The sequence below is a fragment of the Pelophylax lessonae genome, assembly GCF_965119305.1.
Source record: "Pelophylax lessonae genome assembly, chromosome: 4".
NCBI classification, from domain to species: domain Eukaryota; kingdom Metazoa; phylum Chordata; class Amphibia; order Anura; family Ranidae; genus Pelophylax; species Pelophylax lessonae.
Window position 1 is genome coordinate 643,474,195 of NC_138771.1, and position 18,524 is coordinate 643,492,718.

General features: G+C 40.9%; 1 protein-coding gene across 1 annotated transcript in view; it reads left to right on the top strand.

The window, feature by feature from the left end:
• Positions 1 to 378: 378 nt before the first annotated feature.
• The window catches only part of LOC309552947 (olfactory receptor 1496-like), a gene marked incomplete at both ends in the record, with an annotated part of 95,693 nt that continues 77,547 nt past the window's right edge, over positions 379 to 18,524 (top strand). Inside the window, one exon of the mRNA XM_082253853.1 lies at positions 379 to 636. Coding sequence (XP_082109979.1) covers positions 379 to 636 — 258 coding nt within the window. The remainder of the gene's footprint in view (positions 637 to 18,524) is intronic.

An 18,524-nucleotide genomic window follows, 5' to 3' on the forward strand; every position in this document is an offset into this window, starting at 1 on the left:
TCCACCTGCTCAGCGGGGATCAGCGGATTGATCCCCGCTGAGCAAAACTGAGTCTGCCGGGCGCACCGCCCATGTGAAAGGACCCTAACTTACAATTCACTTTTGTCCTTCCTTATAGAAGTGAAAGACGAAAGGTCTACTTGATTGGTAAAGCCCATCTTCCTCTTCTCCTTCTCTCTTTTATGTCTTTCGTTCTCTCTCTCTCTCTCTCTGTCTCTCTCCCTCTAATTCTCTCTCTCCTATTTCTCATGTGTCTCTCATTTTCTTTTACTCTTTTGCTCTCTCATTTATATCTCTTTTCTCTTCAAGCAGTTTTCTAACTGGCTGAAGTTGCTTCACAAGGATTACACATTAACTTTAATATTCTGTCTTCAGGTCATGGAGAAGAACAATATGACCAGAATTTCTACAATCCATCTCTTAGGATTTCAGACCCCACATAAAGTAAAATTTGTGGTGTTTTTTATTTTCCTTATTCTTTATTGTATTACGATATGTGGAAACCTGCTGATCATCACATTGGTGTCCTACAGCAAAACCCTCCATTCTCCCATGTACTTCTTCCTCTCCCAGCTCGCTATATCAGACATCTTACTGGCAACTGACATTATTCCTATCACGTTGAAAACAGTTTTGGTGAATGATACCATTATTTCATTCTCTGAGTGCCTCTCCCAGTTTTATTTCTGTTGCGTTACATTAATATTGGACAGTCTTCTTTTAACTGTGATGTCTTATGACAGATATTTGGCCATCTGTAAACCATTACATTATAATTTGATAATGAACCACCACCGCTGTCGTGCATTCATTTTTATCTGTTGGTCTTTAAGTTTTTTAGCTGTGCTGATGCATACTTTACTTATTGATCAATTGCAATTTTGTGGTCCCAACATTATTGATCACTTTTTTTGTGACCTTGATCCAATTCTTAAACTTTCCTGCTCCGATACAGCAATTATTCAAATAGAAGTAATATTGTTGAGTATTTTATTTGATGCCATCCCATTTTTTATTGTTGTTTTATCTTATATTATTATCATAGCCACCATTCTTAAAATCCCCTCCATTAGTGGAAGGCAGCCTGTTTTCTCAACATGCGGTTCCCACTTGACTGTTGTCTGTATCTATTATGGCAACCTGGCTTGTGCTTATTTGGTACCCAGTAAAGGACAGTCAGGGAACATTACTAAAATATTTCCATTATCTTACACTGTAGTAACCCCACTGATAAATCCAGTTATATACACTTTAAGGAATAAAGACCTGAAAAAAGTATTGAACATTTTTTTTAACAAACTTCTGTATGTGCATTTCATTAAAAATTAAAATCTACGTTTAATTGAATTAGACATATATAATTGGCAGCGGTTGGTAGGTGGCGGCTGCAGCACTGCGAACATGTTACATGATCCACCCTAAAATTGGGTGGGACATGTAACATGTTCCTAAAGTTGAACTTATCCTTTAAGTATAATTTATATATTTGCATCACCAAATTCTGCACAGTTATGGGATTTTAAAGCTTTTTGCTATGCCTAAATGGATATTAGCATAGCAGTCAATAAAGGACCCTTAAGGCTCCATTCACACCAATGCCTTTTTCATGCTTTTTGCAGAAATGCAGGACATTATATTTAACCTGGGTTCCTAGGGAACACATAAACATCAATGCATATTTGTGCCTCTGCATTTTTGGAAAGGGTTAGGGACTTTTCTTTGGTTCAATACACTTCTGTGAAGAAGCTACAGAAAGGCATGAAGTGCCCAACAATAAATTTGCCCAAAAAAAAAAAAAAAAAGAAGCAAATTGCAAATCGTGGCAAAATCGCGGTAAAATTGCAGTAAAAAAAAATGCAGAAACACTCAAAAGCAACATGCATAGGTATGAATGGAGCCCTAAATCTAACTGGAGGAATGAGTACTAGCTTAACTTTGATCCCAAAATGGAACATAGTTTTAGGTCTAAAAATCCATAATTCCCTATACTCTAGAACAGCCTTTCTCAAACACAGAGGAAACCTTAAACTAAGTAATAGAACCCTGCTAGGAACTACTGTAACTACAATTCATGGTAAATTAGCATGGTGGTCAATGGGAAGTGTGCTTCTTACATGTATGGTCAGTGGGGAGAACCCTCCTACAAGATCACTGGTGTCCTGTTTTTACTTACAGTATATGAGAAGCAGAAATTGCTCATTGCTCAAGGAACCCCTAGCAACCTCTGAATGAATGCTAGGGCTCCACAGATTCCTAGTCGAGAGAGGCTGTTCTAAAGCTTCAGTTGATGACTTGGGTTTTTTTTTTCTACATTTTCCTCTCAAAGCTTAAGGAGCTAAGGTAATATACCTGTATATTTTATGTGTTTTATTTTAAACAACTGATTTACTTGTATGTACAATATACTTTTTCCACACTGAAGATCTAGTCATCCAGCTCAATTTATGGTGGCTGTTTCAAGGGAATATTATAATAAAGATGACAAGGGCACATTCCACTTAAGTTACAACTGAGCTTGCAATGTGTTTACTTTAATAAGGTATTTACTGATAGTATTGTAATCCCCATGTACTAGTTATGATTTCCTGCAAAATCATGCAAAATATTTTTTTATTTTTTTTATAATAGGGCATGCATTGTCCTTTCAGCTTTCTGGAAGAAAAAAAAGTGCAAAAACTGCCATCTTTCCTATTACAAATAACAAGCTGACAGCCTCCTAACAACCAGTGACGCTGACAGTGGGTGGGACCTGATGGGAAAGCTAAGACACCATATCCCCATTAGGGATGATCGAACGGTTCGGGTCGACCATCGGTTCGAGCTGAACATTGACTATTCGAAATTCGGCCGAATTCCAAACTTTTTGTGGAAAAAGTTCAAAATTCGGCAACCAGAACCGACCAAAATGCAATGGGACAGGAACTGGGCTTTAAAAGCCCTTGATTGGACCAGAAACATCAGTAAAAGCCAATTGAGGGGGCAGGAGGATGCTAGGAATGTGATTGAAGTGACTAGGGGGTCCAGAGGCCAATCAGTAGTGAATACGCCCCCCAGTTTATAACATAGCCCCGCCAAATCTCTAGCACTGTAATACAGGGGCTGTGGAAGAGAGTGGAAGCAGTTCCGTTATTCCTGCTTCAAATGTGTCATTTAGCAATTATTAGTGTGAGGAAAGGGATATCTAGTGAAGTTAGGGTACTATATACCACTATAGTTAGATTTAATAATAGTTTCTGTAGGGAAAGTGTTAAGTGTCAGGGTGACTGTAGTGTAGTGTAGGGTGAACTGACTCTGACTGCTATGGCAGGGTGACCAAACTCTTCCATGTCAGGGTGACTGCCATAGAAAAAAGATCTTAGAATTACAGTAGAGCAGGGATGGGGCTCCGCTACTTTCACACCTGGCCGTTTTTGTTGCAGGCGTTTATTGGGCTTTTTTGTGGACATCTTTGGAGGCAGGCATGACATCTGAACTTCTGTGTAGGGGTATATATACACACACATATATGTATATATACACATACACACATATAGGTGTGAAAGTAGCGGAACCCTATGCCTGCGCTAATGAAATTATTTGCAGGGATGTGGCTCCGCTGCTATCACACCTATATGTGTGTATGTGTATATATACATATAAGTGTGTGTGTATATATTTACCCCTATACAGAAGTTCAGATGTTATGCCTGCCTCCAAAGACGCCCAAAAAATGCACAATAAACGCCTGCAACAACACACCTGGGCGTTTTTGTTGCAGGCGTTTATTGTGCATTTTTTGAGCGTCTTTGGAGGCAGGCATAACATCTGAACTTCTGTATAGGGGTATATATACACACACACACACACACACACATATGTGTATATATACACATTCACACATATAGGTGTGAAAGTAGCAGAACCCTATGCCTGCGCTTATGAAATTATTTGCAGGGATGTGGCTCCGCTCCTATCACACCTGTATGTGTGTATGTGTATATATACATATATGTGTGTGTGTATATATACCCCTATAAAGAAGTTTAGATGGCATGCCTGCCTCCAAAGACGCCCAAAAAATGCACAATAAACGCCTGCAACAAAAACGCCCAGGTGTGTTGTTGCAGGCGTTGGGCATTTTTGGGGCGTCTTTGGAGGCAGGCATAACATCTGAACTTCTGTATAGGGGTATATATATACACACACACATATATGTATATATACACATACACACATATAGGTGTGATAGGAGCGGAGCCACATCCCTGCAAATAATTTCATTAGTGCAGGCATAGGGTTCTGCTACTTTAACACCTATATGTGTGTATGTGTATATATACATATATGTGTGTGTGTGTATATATACCCCTACACAGAAGTTCAGATGTCATGCCTGCCTCCAAAGATGTCCACAAAAAAGCCCAATAAACGCCTGAAACAAAAACGCCCAGGAGTGAAAGGAGCCTCGGAGCCCCATACCTGCTCTACTGCAATTCTAAGACAAACAATCTTTTTTTTCTGGTTCTGGACATGCTACAGAGCTGAAACTTCACAGGTACACTTTTTAGACCCACCAGACACTAAATCCAAAGAAATCAAATTTTTTTTTTCAATAATTTTTTCAATAATTGGCTCTCTATCAAAAATGACAATTTTTAAGAACTTTTTTTTGTGTGATTAATAGTCCCTGGGGCATGACCAAGAACCCTAGGCACTTTTTAGGGGCATTTATTGGGTTTTAGGGCTTCAAAATTGTGTTTTTTGATTACCGAAGTTCGGGTCCCATTGATTTCAATGGGGTTCTGGAATCCGGGAAGTTCGGGTGTTCTGGTCGAACCAAACTTTTCAAAAGTTCGATCGTCCCTAATCCCCATCAGGTCTGCTCTTTACTTGTGATTGACAGAAGGCTATCTATATAAATCCACCCAATGTCTGCTGTCAACCACAAGGGGAGTGGACCTGATGGGAAATTAATGTCTCAGCTTGGTGAAGTGGTGGAGAGGGGGCTTAGCTGCATTGAAGGCAGAGTGTCCATGTGCAAACCCTGGTTTCAATGCTCCTCCAAATGAGACTCTTGCCACAAATTCATATACCCCCTTGGGGGTGTGGGCTGGCTATGACTGTGTAAGGTTGCTCTCCTCAAGGCTTAAGTAAGCTCCCCACCCTGGAGCGTTTTGAGTCACTTGCTGCTAGAATTGACCATATGCTCGGACCTGGTCGAGAGAAAACAAAATGTGTTTCCAAACAAAACCAAAACCATGTCTATTGGGGTTTTAAGGCACCAGGGATCCCCCAACTATAGAAACGATGGAAAGTAAAAATTAAAAATTATAATAGTTAATATAGAATAATATCCTTTAATTATATATATATATATATATATATATATATATATATATATATATATTTTCTGTATATGTAATATTCTCTTCCCAATTGCTGAAATTCAAAATGAACACCCATCAAAGCTTATATACTGTATATTAATCACTAGGGAAGCTTGAATTGGATCTTCACCCATGAAACAGCCCCTAGTCCAAGAGGACAATTGGGGAAGTATAAAACTTGAGAAAACCCAAGGGCATTACAGAAACTCATTCCAAAAGAAAAACTGTTTCAACCCTACAGGGCTAAATGAGAGCCTCAGCTTCTTCCTATTGGATGTGGTATAGTTCATCTCCACTCAGAACTTTACAGCCACTCCACTGAATCCAAAATCTCCACAAAACCCACAATCACAAGCAGTTATCTCTGTTCCAAGTATATGACTGATCCAGGGGGGAGGGGAAACCATCCAACCATTATATGAGAGTGCCATAAAATGACACCAAACACCACAGGTGGCACCAATCACTACATAGAAGAAGTAAGTGAACCACTTTCTGTTTCTTGTGATGTGTTAGAAACCCCTTTTACTGGCCCTAACAGGCAATGAGATGTGCTCTGTTCACTATTTTCACATCCAGGAAGTAACTATGAAACAAATGAAAGTCTCCTGCCAGACCTTTCTTGGTGGACTCTATGGTTAGAGCTAATCTCAAACCTCTACTAGAACAGATACATTCCACGGGAGCAATCTACCTCTGGGGCTATCCATGCCACTTCTATGTAATTATAATTACCTATTTCAGCTTCATGATGCCATGCAAGTGCATGACCGGTGTAGTTTTCTGGGCATTTAGCAGGTGACCTTTCAGGACTCGACCCACCACAGTGGCAGATCTCAGTCCAGGGCCCATACCTCTCCTATAACATGCTCCTTAAAGGGGTGGTGTTACAGGTCTCTCAATGAGAGAGAGCTATGATCTCTACTCAATATGGTTGGTCTGTGCTTACTTGAGCTTTCCTTTTTTCTTTGAGGCTTCCTAATTCAACAGGGAGCCAGTATTATTAGAGAAAGATCTGCTGAGGTCTCTATTCTGTACCAAATCAAATTGCTGGAAGCAAAGTACTCAATCAATCCCTTGCTCAGTTATTTGCCTCTGAGCTTAATGTGCTTAGAACCCATTTGAATAATATTCTCTTAGACAAAATTAGCCCAGCAGGTAAAGTGCAGGGGTTTCTGGCATAAATTTGATAGGAAACTTGGGAAATCCAGGGTTCGGACCCTTTGTGAGGAAAGACTACATCCCTTCAATAGTGACCAAACAGGGTATGAAAGTTCATAGATCCAATGAGATTGCCCTGAATTATAGAATACAAATAGAGATTTATATAACCTAGCCCCATTGACACCCTACATATCATCTCAGGAAAAGCTTGATGGAATCACACATTAATTACAGGCTTCAAGGATGCCTAGGCTATCATGGGACAATGGGAAGATGCTTCTTTTGAATATCCTGTTACAGAGGAAGAGTTCCGGTTGGCACTGAAAGATATGAAGCCCCATAAGACTCCTGGTCCTGGGTCCTCAGTCTCGTATTATAAACAATATAGTCAGCTATTTTGTAACCTTCTACATTTTTATCCCTAAGAGAGCCTCGCTCCCTATAGGACCCATACCAATGCTTATCTTACTACAAATCTCACTTCTTAACCACTTGACCTCCGGAAACTTTTACCCCCTTTATGGCCAAAGCAGTTTTTGCTATTCAGTACTGTGTTACTTTAACTGGCAATTGCAAAGTCATGCAACACCGTAGGCAACTGAAATTTATATAATTTTTTTTCACACACATAGAGATTTCTTTTAGTGGTATTTGACCTCCACTGGGTCTTTTATTATATAAACGGAAAATAAAAATTTTGAAAATTTGGTTTGTGTGAAAATTATAGCATCCACAAACTATGGTATACATACTGGAATTTATGCAACTATGATGCTATACTGTAATGATGCTGATCAGTGATCTATAGTGTGACTGTGATTATGCGGCGGACAATCTGGCCCTAAGTGATGTTGGCTGGTAGAGTTACTGACAACGCAAGTGACACTACAGTGATTATACTGTACACTAACACTGTACTAATGGCACTGTCTGGGAAGGGGTTAACACCTAAGGGCAACCAAGGGGTTAACTGTGTTCCTAACAAGTGGAATGTATGTAGTGTGTGCTGCTTTTACCAACAGAACTGGTTGTTTTTTCTCTCTGCTTTGCAGGATAAAGAAACAGCCAGATCACTGATCAGTGTACAGAGTCCTGTGGGTTTGTAAACAGTGCTTGGCTACAATCGACCATCAGGTCCTGCTGACAAAATTCTGCTGTAGCCAGTGACATCAGGGGTTAGCAGTGGCCGGGGCAGGCTGGATGACGTACATGTTATTGAAGATGACTTATGTTTCTTCATTACAACCCCTCAAAAATTTCCTTTCAAATCTTATGGGAGCCCTATAAGAATATGGTAAGTTATTTAATTACAAAATACACCTTTCCAAATCAGAGGCCATCAAGATCAATATCCCTCCTCAATGTTTGACTGCTCTTCAACAAACCTTTAAACTTCCATGGGTAGCAAACTACATTGTTTACCTTGGAGTTAAGATCTCCCCTTCGTTAGACCATACATTTACATTGAATTTTCAGCCTTTTCTAGCAACATTCTAAAAGGATCTAAAAAGGTGGATTTATAAAAATAATTGTGCTTCTGTGCATCTCTTTTACTTGCTTCAGACCCTTCCAATCAAAAACCTGAGTTTTTTCCTCGAGCTTGTTTGGTCAGAATTTGGCAACTTTCTTCGGGACAATATATGACACCAAGTAAATGCTTGTAACCATGCAGTAAACGCTTGTACCACAATACACGTGGTTGAGTTGGGACTGGGTTTAAAGGAATATACATGTTTATAAATGCAATTGTTGTGAGACAAACAGATTATACTTTGTGTAAAAAGTTTTTTTTGGGATATCACATTATGTTTAAACTCCTTTTTGGAAGCTTCTGATTCCTTTCCATTTGGAGGAAAGGAAGGAAGATCTTCTCAGAGAGGATATATAGGCACAGAGAAGAGTTACATTGGAGTCTTATGAAAGGCTGTTTTTGAAAACTTGGAGGGTAAGGGTGTGTGTATATATATATATATATATATATATATATATATATATATATATGGGAATGCACTTTGTGGATTATTGGAGACTCTTTTTATTTGTTGATGTAAGTACACTATATGAATACAGTTGGTGCACATGTGGAGTTGGACATACAGTACTACACTACAGTGTAAAGTTTCTATTTATTTTTTTTGAGGTTAATCATCGTATCAAGTAGAGCACTACTAAAGATCCAAAAGCTGTGAGGACTGTGGGGAATCCATGTTCTATATTGGACTAAAGGGGATTCAGGATCCTCGGAATTACACTTTTATTGACTGGGGTGTAAAGAATTGTTTAATAGTTAGTGCTGACTTTATATGTGTGGTATAAACATTCAGCAACTAAACTATGGGTTCAGCTGGAACAAGACCAACAACATTTCCTGATTCAGGGTCTTCTGTGGTTGCCACACTCATTTGGCTCCTTATTGAGTCCCCATCCTTTTATTGATGTAAGCCTCCAGGCCTTTTCTCTGGAAGAAAGATATCTCCTTAATATTACCAAACCCTCCCTGAAATCCCTGGTTCTTGACCACCCATTTTTTTTCGAACATTTTTTAATCCAACTGGATGTAAGACTATACCTGAAAATAATGCTTTGACTACACCCCACTCTCCCAGTGGAGATTGACTGAAATTAGGCATTTTCTTTTGACTCTTCCCAACCCTCCAGACATTGTTGGAGCTCCATTTGAAAGAACATCCTTAAGGCTAGGTTTACACTGCTGCAATACAATTTTGGTCTGACTTTCAGTATTATTATGTAGTGCTACTTGAATGAAACATGAGTGCATCTTTTATTTCCCTTTTATTGTAATTCTGTGCGACTCAATTTGCATCTGAAATTGCACTAGTGTGAACCAAGCTTAATTGTGTCTCTACTGGAGCATGCCTTATCCTATTCATATCAATTGTTTTATAAACTGCCCACTGATTTTGTCCCCCATTCCTTCACAAATCTCTATTGCTATTATAGGGATGAGCTTCGAGTTCAAGTCGAGCGTAAGTTCTACTCGAACATTGGCTGTTCGCTCGTTCGTCGAATGACGAACAAATGGGCTTCTTCGGGGGAACTTCAAGTTCCCGCATTATCATGGACTCTCTGACTTCTGAATTCCAATAAATAAATTACTGGCTGGCAGGGGGAATTGCACTCACAGCTCATATCATTGCAAGCCTGGTATTCTAATCTACAACCTATACCACCAATCCTGCTTAAGGTGAATACACTCTCCCTAACTTTTATCTCATCCACTGTGTGTAGGGGGAGATAGGAGTTAGTTAGTTAGGCAGGGAAAGTGTATTCAAGATAACTGTACTTGATGGTCATGTAGCTGGTAGAATACTAGACTTGCAATTGCGATGGTTGTGAGATTGAATCTCTTGGCCAGCAGGTGATTTATAAGTGTTATTTTATAATTAAAAATACATTGCTAGCAGGGAGAGAGATTTTTTGCTTTTTAGTTTGTTGAGATCAAAGTTATTTATATATATATATATATATATATATAGACACAGTTTATATCAGTTTATGTCAGTATTGCTGAAAAAAATGGTGTGGGGTCCCCCTCCAGTCCATACCAGGCTACTTGGGTCTGGTATGGATTTTAAGGGGAACCCCGTGCCAAAATTTAGGTTCCCCCTAAAATCCATACCAGACCCTTATCCGAGCACACAGCCTGGCTGGCCAGGATGGGGGTAGGGGCGAGCGAGCACTCCCCCCCCTCCTAAACCATACCAGGCCACATGCCCTCAACATGGGGGGTGGGTGCTTTGGGGCAGGCACTCTGCCCCCCTGCCACAAAGCACATTGCCCCCATGTTGATGGGGACAGGGGTCTCTTCCCCACAACCGTGGGCTGTGGTTGTGGGGGTCTGCGGGGGGGAGGCTTATTGGAATCTGGAAGCCCCCTTTAACAAGAGGACCCCCAGATCCCGCCCCCCCCATGTGAATGGATATCGGGTACATGGTCCCCCTACCCATTCACCAAAAAAGTGTACAAAAAAAATAATGACAAAAGCCAGTTTTGGAAAAGTCTTTTATTAAAAAATAACAAAATACTGTCCCCCGATGATCAGTCGCATGTCCGTCTGAAAAATAGAAAAAAAAAAAAAGAAGAAGCTCCTGCTTCTCCGGACAGTTCCAGCGAAATGAGCTGTTTTGATTTTGACAGCTCTTATAAAGTGACCTGACGTCACAAGCCGTCCCACAATGCATTGCTCAGATGCAGTGATTAAATTACTGACGTCAGTAATTTATTCACTGCACCTAAAGCAAAGGATTATGGTGACGTCAGAGCCCTATAAAAGAGCTGTCAAACTCAGATAGAAGTTAGAGAGCCAGAGAGAGCCCAAGATTAATCAGCTTGTTCAGTGGCTTAGCTGGTAGATTAACAGGCTTGCAAATGAAAGGCTGTGAGTTTGAATCCCCAGGCCAACAGGTGATTAAAATTAATTAAAACCAATTAATTGTCCTGCCCCTTCTGAAGTGACGTCAGTAATTTATTCACTGCACCTGAGCAATGGATTATGGGGCACTGGTGATGTCAGAGCCCTGTAAAAGAGCTGTCAAACTCAGATAGAGAATTAGAATAGCAGGCTAGCAAGTGAGAGGCTGTGGGTTCAAATCCTTGGCCAGTGGGTGATTAATAGTCATTTACATTTAAGCCTTTAAAATGAGGACTTGTGATTTTTCATGTTCGCTAGAACATTTCCCCGAGATGTTCTAGTGCGAACCGAACAGGGGGGTGTTCAGCTCATCACTAATTACTAACAAGATTCAGGAGTTGGGATATAAAATCCTGTCTAGGTTTTATCGGGTACCTAGGATCCTCCATAGGTGCTTCACATGTTTGGAAGGTAGCACCTTCTTTTTCAAGACCTAAACCTTTGAGATGAGCCAGCCAGTTTGGATCAAGGCAGGGTCCCCCTGACCTCTAGAGTGCATTGTGTTCAGGACTGTTAAGCTACGGACACGTAGCTCAATGTGCATTCTTTCTTTGCACGTTTGTGAGTGTATTTTATGACAATTCCTTATCAAAGGGTTTCTGTGGGATAATGCACTAGGCTGATGTGCCCTTCTGTGTTTGTTTCTTGTAGTTACTCCCTATTGATACACCTGATTCATGTGGCAAGACCTTGTATTTTGATTAAGTGGAAACAGGGCTCGCCCTCTACTCTGGCTACATAGTTCTCAAAAATTCACAATCTATACCCCATGGCTACATAGTTCTCAAAAATTCACAATCTATACCCCATGGAAAACCTTATTGTCATGTGTAATCTTAAAAGTGAAAAATTTAGGAGGACATTGTGCCCTGACATATTAGGTTGTAAACTCCTGCCTTTGCCTAGGAAATACTGGAGGTATACTGGAGGTATGACCTAGAGTCATGTGTATGCATCCCTGAATATCCCCCTTCTTTATTTCTATGCTCCTCCACTTTACCCACTTCCCAGATCTTCTCTCCTTTTCCCTCTTTACTTTTTATTATTGCCCTTCTTGGTCATTCTTGATTATTTTGCCATCATACAGATAATGATTCCCTATATTATCTTTGGACTGTTTCTTCTACTTATAACTTCTACTTCTTCTACTTCTTCTTCTACTTATATACTTATTCTACTTCTACTTCTTCTATTACTCATATACTCCAAACAACCAAGGCATTGTCTGACTTAATTTTACTGGAACTGATTTACAGTTTCCAGCTCACCTGGTATCTTCTTTTTCCCCAGTTTGTCATGGATTTGGTACAGTTGATCAAAATAGTGGGTTTGTACTCTATAATTCTTGATCAAAATATTATTGCAGTGTGCAATATTACAAATATTATTTCCAGTGTGGAAATGTTGGTTAAATAACTTTTCATTATGTTACCCTATGTATTCTGATCTTGGATACAAAATGTATGCTTCATAAGTTTTATCTTTGATATGCTTTTTCATTGTAATGATTTGATTATATGAAGCTTGTTGTGAAATTCTCTATGTCTGCTGCTTTATCTATGTGAAAAACTACAGTAAGGGATTTTTAAAAAATCATGTACCTGTTTCCAACAGGTACATGAGTCTTTCACCTGCATCAGTATAGACACTTTATAAATTCTTAAAATAAGGTTAAATATTATTATAAGACTTTTTTTTAAATACATTTTATTACATTCTGCAAAACATACAATCCATAGTTTCAATACAGCTATGTAATAGGGTCACAGGCCCAAAAGAAAAAGAAAATTGGATCTAACGGAAAGGGTTGACATTTAGTTGGTCCCATTTCGCTGTTCATGGCTTGTACAAAAAATGTAGATATCTAAAAGGAATAAGGAGACATGTATGGAGGGTCCCATAGGTGTCACTACCAACCCAAGAGGTAGGAGCGGGCCCAAGGCAATCAGCTCCATTATTATATGGATACTGTAGATAACTGAACAAGTAGGAACACACTGACCTAATAACCTAAAGTAACAGAGAACAAAGACAACTACTGATCCCCATAGACAGATTTTAGATGACATGACCATAAACAATGGAGGGTCTTGGTGAACCACATAATGAGCAGAGAACTGCTTGAGGGTCATCTTTGGTCAAAAGGAATAGAATATAGGCTCTGTGGATACGTTCAAAATGGTTCTAAAGGCTGAAGGTTTTATACCTTCATACATTCTATGCATGAAGGTTAAAAACCTTTTGTGTTCACTAGCCACCCCTGCCCCAATACTTATCTGAGCTTCCTCTCAATCTAGCAATGTGCTCAAGAGCAGCAGATCTCCAGGGGTTTCCCTCCTCATTGGCTGAGACAGCAGTGGGGGCCATTGGCCAAAGAGGAAGGAGGGGACAGGACCAAGCCATGGCACCATGTCTGAATGAACATGCAGAGCAGTGGCTTGGGAGCATGCCTGCTTGGGTGCCCCCAATGCAAGCTGGTGGCTCTGGGAACACTCAGCAGGAGGAAGGGGCCAAGAGCACCAGCGGGGGACCCTAGAAGAGAAGGATTGGGGCTGCTCTGTGCAAAATCACTGCACAGAGGCAGTAAGTATAACATGTTTGTTATTTGTTTTTTTTTGCCGTTAATATCACTTTAGGTTGTGACTCTTTCCATCTCTCATTGGACACCAAGCAAAATCTTGTTATAAGTAATTTTTTGGTAAGTGACTCCAATCAGGGCACAGTGAATAGCTGGTTGCTATGGAGAGAGGTGAGAAGCTGGCCACAGGGTCCTTAACAATGGATAAGTCATCAGCTATCAACAGGCTTCCCCGCTGACAGCTGAAAGAAATAAAAAACATTGCTGGCAATAGAAAAATGGCATGGGGGTCCCCCCTATCCAAACCAGGCCCTTATCCAAGCATGCAGCCTGGCAGGTCAGGAAAGGGGTGGGGACAAGCGAGTGCCCCCCATCCTAAACCATGCCAGGCCACATACGCTCAACATGGAGATTGTGCTTTGAAGCACCTTGTCCCCATGTTGATGGGGACAAGGGCCTTTTCCTGACAACCCTGGGCTTAACAGGGGGGGTCCTCAGATCCTGCCTCCCCCCCCCCAATGTAAATGAGAGTAAATAGTACCCCTACCCATTCACCAAAAACATGTTAAAAAGAAATAAAAACATACACACAGTTTTTGACAATTCTTTTATTAAAAATAAAAAAACAATGCCCCCCGATGTTGGTCAATTGTCAATCATGACGCCCACCACCACGGAGCCCGAAAGAAGAAAAAAAAGCTTCCTAATAGGTACATTGTGAGTGGAGATTTTTTTTTTCTTTTTTTGGGTCTTGCGATGGCGGCAAGCAACGTGAATGACGATGGATCTATATCGGGGTGCATTGTTTTTTTATTTTTAATTGTATGTGTGTTTTTATTTATTTTTTAAACTTTTTTGGTGAATAGGTAGGGGTGCTATGTACCCCAAACTCATTTACATGGGGGGGCCAGGATTCTGAAAAGCCCCCTTCCCACAGACCCCAACAAGAAAAGCCCAAAAGAACAGTCCAGGGTTGATGGGAAAAAGTGCTTGTCCCCATTAACATGGGGCACCCTCCACATGTTGAGGGCATGTGGCCTGGCTTGCTTGTCACCGCCCCCTCCCCCTTTTCTGACCTGCTCAAATAAGGAGGGTCTGGTATGGATTTTGGGGAGGACCTCACTCCCTTTTTTTGTTGTTGTTGTTGTTGGCAGACAATTCATAGCAGACTCAAAGGGCCTGGTATGGATTGGGGGGACCCCAACACCATTTTTTTTTTGTATTGCAGGCAATAGTTTTGTATTGCCTGGCTATTTAAATGTAATGTGTTTTCTTTATAAATTTCAGATTTGTTACAGCAGGTCCTATACACTATATAGATGTTCCACTATGCAGGCAGACTAAGCAGACCCCCTGGCACTATATTTAAAGAAATTGTATTGATGCATGTCCCCCAGGGCCGTACCCAGGTCCCCATACCCTTTTTATGGCCAATAACTTGCATATAAGCCTTTAAAATTGGGAATTTTGAAGGTAGGGTCCTATATATTATAATAGAGTTGACAGCTAGGTTCAAACTTTTTACATATTCAGGAGTTTTGGTGGAACCAAACTGAACCGAGGGGTGTTCGGCCCATCACCCGACGATAACTCTGAAAATGTTCACCTGTGCATGTGTACATCACTACTGCCCACAAAGAATTTGTAAATATTAATATAGGATGTCAAAGATGTGTTATTGTGCCTGGGGCACACTATTATGTACCAAGTGTTTGTAGATTTCTTGCTATGACTGACAATTTTCATTGCTGCATGGCATGATGGCTAATACACTTTCAAAACTCTACCATTCTCCCATTGGTAGAGTAAGACACAGCCTAGGATCGGTTTAGAGTTTGTCAAATGTCTTTCATAGATCATGCAACTGGTATTGAAAATGATTGCCAACCCTCTCTAGGGCATCTGTGTTCAAACTAGCCTTCATTTAACCCAACTGGCAGAGTATTAACTCTCTTGTTTATGACTATACCTAACACCAGAAAAATGCTCAATGAAATAACATTACACTTGATGACCTTTGCTGTGTTTAGATTTCTATAGGAGTCATAAGCAGTGATGTGTTCTTTAAAAATTAGAATGCAACAGAATGTTACAAATTGTTGCTTCCATCACCAGACAACAATGGGCATTATTGTTATTTTAGTATTTATTTCATTTTTTTCCATTTTTAGTTTTTCTCTTTCAATTAAAGGATTTTTGAATGTTTGTGTGCGTCTTTATATTAAACACCTTTTTGAAATGAGAAATCAGGGATCCTCGTATACATTTCTCTAATTGTGTGGAGATTTAATGTCCCCTTTGTTATTTTGAAGGGACCTTCCAGATTGTGATACACGCCTTCTAAAAACTCTCCCATCCTATTCTGAGGTGGTGAAGTGTTTACCAACCAATGAATATAAAAATAACCTAAGAGGTACTAGGTCTTCGATGTGAGATGATATGAAGTAGTGAGAGGACAAAAAGTTTCAGAAATCTCATCATATCAGGTAAGGTTAGGCTTCTCACAACAAACAGGGCTTTCCTCCAGTTGGTACTCAACAGGGTACCAGAAAAATCATGCACCGTTGGAAGGAACACCATATCAAATGATAAAAGAGTACAAACTATTTTTGGGTTTATACTAAAAAAACAATTATGCAATATATAAAATGCAGCACAATCTCATAAATGTATATAAAATCATTGTAATAAAAAAAACACAAAGTCCCATCTACAATCTCCTTTTAAGGTTCCATAAAAATCCACCACCAATCTGCTGTAATAACAAACCCCCCCCCCCCCCTGTTCGGTTTGCAGCAGAACTCCCAAACAGGTGAAAAATTCTGCCCTGAGCCGTGAACTCTATTAAAGTCATTAGGAGCTGAAAATGAGAAATCAAAAGTGCCCATTTTGAAGGCATATATGCAAGGTATTGCCCATAAAAGGGGCATGGGGGCACAGGTACTGCCCTAAGGTTAATGCTATTTAAAAAAAAAAAAGAAAGAAAAAGACGGTCCATACCAGACCCAAATGTTAAAAAAGATTTTAAGGGAAACTCACCGCCAACATTTAAAAATTAAGCCCCTTAAAATCCATACAAGACTCTTATCCAAGCATGCAGCCTGGCAGGTCAGGGAAGGGGGCGGGACAAGTGAGCGCTCCCCTCTTGAACCATACCAAGCCACATGCCCTCAACATGAGGGGGTGCGTTTGAGCAGGGGGCTCTTCCGCACAACCATGCTTGTGGTGTCTGAATGCAGGGGGCTTATCGGAATCTTAAAGCCCCCTTTAACAAGGGGGCCCCCAGATTCCAGTCCCCTTATGTAAATGAGTATGGGGTACATTGTACCCCTACCCATTCACCAAAATGTCAAAATAAATAAAAGTACACAGGTTTTTGACCAATCCTTTATTAAGAATTAAAAAAACAATGTCCCCCGATGTAGATCCATCTTTAATCTTGATGCCCGTCGCACCACCAGACCCAAAAAATTAAAATAAATTGCTCAGGCCGCCATGAAACCACCGAATTGCAGGCTTGTCATTTGACAGTTCTTATATAGGTAAGGGTGAGGTTACCTGTTGACATCACCTGGTGGCACCACCCCCTTATGACATCACTGACCAAGCATGCACTGGTTGGTGACATAACAAGAGAGGCGGTATCACCAGGTGATGTCGCCAGATGGCCCCGTCGTTACCTATATAAGAACTGTCAATCGACAAGCCAGCCATTTGGTGGTTGGCCTTTGTGAAGGGCAGAGCAGCTTTTGTTATTCTTTTTTGGGTCCAGCGGTGGCTGCGGTGTCATCATTGATGATGGATCTATATCAGGGGACATTGTTTTTTAATTTTTAATAAAGGATTTGTGTACTGTTTTTATTTATTTTTACACTTTTTTGGTGAATGAGTAGGGGTACTATGTACCCCTACTCATTCACATTAGGAGGGCGGGATCTGGGGGGGCTTCCAGATTACGATAAGCCTCCTGCTTACAGACCCCCACAAACACAGCCAAGAGTTGTGAGGAAGAGACCATTGTCCTCATCAACATGGGGACAAGGTGCTTTGGGTTTGGAGCTGTCAGTGGGGAAGCCCATTGACAGCTGATGACTCATCGATTGTTAATGGTGGGCCACGGCTGGCTTCCTGGCCCCCCTTCTTAACAACCAGCTTTTACTGTGCCCTGATTGTGCAAACCTTTGCCCAATTAGGGCTTAGAATGCGCTGTGCAGCGCACAGTGCATTGCAAGGCATTCAACAGGGGGAACACCCCCTGAACGCCCTACAAATTTGGGTGTATGCTGAACAGGGTGAACAGCCAATGTTCAGCCCGAACTGAGGCTTGGGCCGAACCGTTCGACCAACACTAATAGTAATCTCTTCAGGTCCTCCAAACTCTAGGTGATATATGCATCCATCCCATATGCATCCAATACACTCACCTTTTTTTTACCTCAATTCGAATCAAGGTCTTAAAGCACTATCACTGGAAATACAGCACCACATCTCTGTGCTTTCCTAGAACTTGCCTGACACATCTGAAACGTGTCTGCATACCGTTTCCTTTTGCGGAAGCATGTCGCTTAAGAGGAAGGAAGAACATCATTCCCGAAAGCTGACAGCCTTCATGTTTTGGCAAACCAAGCGGCGCAATCAAGATGGCGCCAAGGCCACCATGACTGCAGGGACACCAGAGGCTCTCTCTTCCCCAATGGCTGATCCATGGGCACCCTCCCCTCATGGATCCACGGCTCCACCACAGCCTAGCTCTGGACTCTCATCATCGTCTTCAGGGACACCTATAAATGCAGCCCAGCTAAAGCAAGGATGAGACTGGATTCCCCAGCCTCAGAAAGCCATGAGGTGAGCCAGCAGCTCCTCTTACAGAGCCTCCCAGGGGATCATTCAGACCCCATAAACTCCTGTCCCACTGTGGGGCAGCTTGTAATGGACACAACTTTAAAGGAGATGCTCAAGTCTCTGAGAAGTTTGCTTCAAGCAG